This window comes from Parasteatoda tepidariorum, chromosome 9 (genome assembly GCF_043381705.1).
Source record: "Parasteatoda tepidariorum isolate YZ-2023 chromosome 9, CAS_Ptep_4.0, whole genome shotgun sequence".
NCBI lineage: Eukaryota > Metazoa > Arthropoda > Arachnida > Araneae > Theridiidae > Parasteatoda > Parasteatoda tepidariorum.
Window position 1 is genome coordinate 26908856 of NC_092212.1, and position 1755 is coordinate 26910610.

Genomic DNA, 1755 nt, shown 5'->3' on the forward strand with positions numbered 1-1755 from the left:
GGCTTTAGTTTTATTTTAAGAAAAAAAACCAAGAAATATATATATATATATATATAGTATACGAGTTTAAGAATTATGCTATACTCAAATCAATTACCAACTTTTAACTTAGTAACCAACTAACCAATACTAAATAACCAACTTTTGATCTTGCTCACCAGGTGAAAAAATTTGATTTGAGGAAAACATGTTTATTATGACCAGTCTTTGAATAAATAACTTTGAGACAAAACTCGAATGATTCCCAGTTTAATGGGAATCATTCGAGTTTTAAATGGGTTAATTTTTAAATGGGAGATTAGTTAATTTTTTAAATGGGAGATTTAATGTTCAAGACTCTATAATGATCATACCACTAAGAAAATTTTTTCTCAATGGCTGTACAAGTTAGCTGCTATGGGTAAGATATTTTCTGTTTTTATTGAGTGGTGTAATTTGAGAAGTTTTTGAATATGATCTTTTACTTGGTTATAATAATTAAACACCAATTATGTAATAATAACTCTTAATAAAACAGTTCATTAAATATTTTTTTAAAAAATAATTCTAAAGTTTTGTTAGGGTAAAACTCTCCCGACCCCTTAAGTGAGCGAGGTTTTTCTCTTGTCCGTTATTACTACTGAATTATTTAAAGAGCTCTTGTAACCCTGCCCATTTAAAACCTTTTTATGTTATTAGCCTTTATTATTCTAAGTTTCAAAGAATTCCAGAATGATTTCCATTCTATTTAGAAAGTTAAAAATACTTACAACAGAACATTTCCTTTCCATTATAAAAGATAAATAAAGTTTGTACTCTCTTCTCTCTAAACTACAAGATCTTATCAACATTCTTGGCAGTTTCTTTGTTCTCTGATCATACTTGACAGTATTACGGTCGCATTTACATTTTTAACCTTTCTTTAATAGTTAGACAATATTAATGACTTTTTACTTATTTTTGTATAAAAATTGAAAAAAAATTCCTATTTTTTTGATTTTTAGAATTTTCTAAATCTATGCTATTCTTAGCATAATTTGTTTAATTTTTAATCGAAATCGTAGGTTTTGTCCGTTTGTTTATCTAAAAATTCAGGATGTATTTCAAATGAGTAGACATCAGAAACGATAAGCAGGTTTCCGGTTCTTCAAGTCCACGTGATCAATTACTTCCTTTGATAGTTTCGGAAGTTGAATTACTTCAATGTCAAGAATATGTCATACTATTTTTAGTCGCGTTGACAATTAAAGATGGAAAATATCCACCCCTTTGTAATACTCTCATTCCTAGCAACGATACCCGCACTCATTGAAGGTAAGATTTATAAAAAAATCAATTTGTCGTGGTATTCCTGTTAGCAGCGATAGCGTGCAATTTTGTCTAAAATAAATATATTATGTTTAGTTTCTAACTCTCTCAGTTGATGGGTCAATGAAGAAATATAGAGTTTAATTAGGCGTTCAGTGTTTCAGCTAGAATTTGGAACGACGAGTCTTCAGAACCCAGGACTTAAAAAATTTCCGGGTCCTTTTTTACTAAAAGCGAATGCCTATTTGAAATAATATATTTCATTTAAAATAATTTAAATTGACAACCCCATTTATTGATAGAACAAGCAAAGAATTTCAAAACGAAGATAAAGATGTATTTGAAAACAATGTTTTTTATTTAGAACTGGTCATACACTTGTTAAAAAGAAAAACAGCAATGTAGTTTGATACTCATATTTTCTATATATATATATATATATATATATATATATAGCAAATCGGGGCT

General features: G+C 28.1%; 1 protein-coding gene across 1 annotated transcript in view; it reads left to right on the forward strand.

Moving 5' to 3' along the window:
- Window positions 1–1140: 1140 nt before the first annotated feature.
- LOC107452426 (macrophage mannose receptor 1) overlaps window positions 1141–1755 on the forward strand; it is a gene marked incomplete in the record, with an annotated part of 59857 nt that continues 59242 nt past the window's right edge. The window contains 1 exon segment of the mRNA XM_071184907.1: window positions 1141–1293. Coding sequence (XP_071041008.1) covers window positions 1230–1293 — 64 coding nt within the window.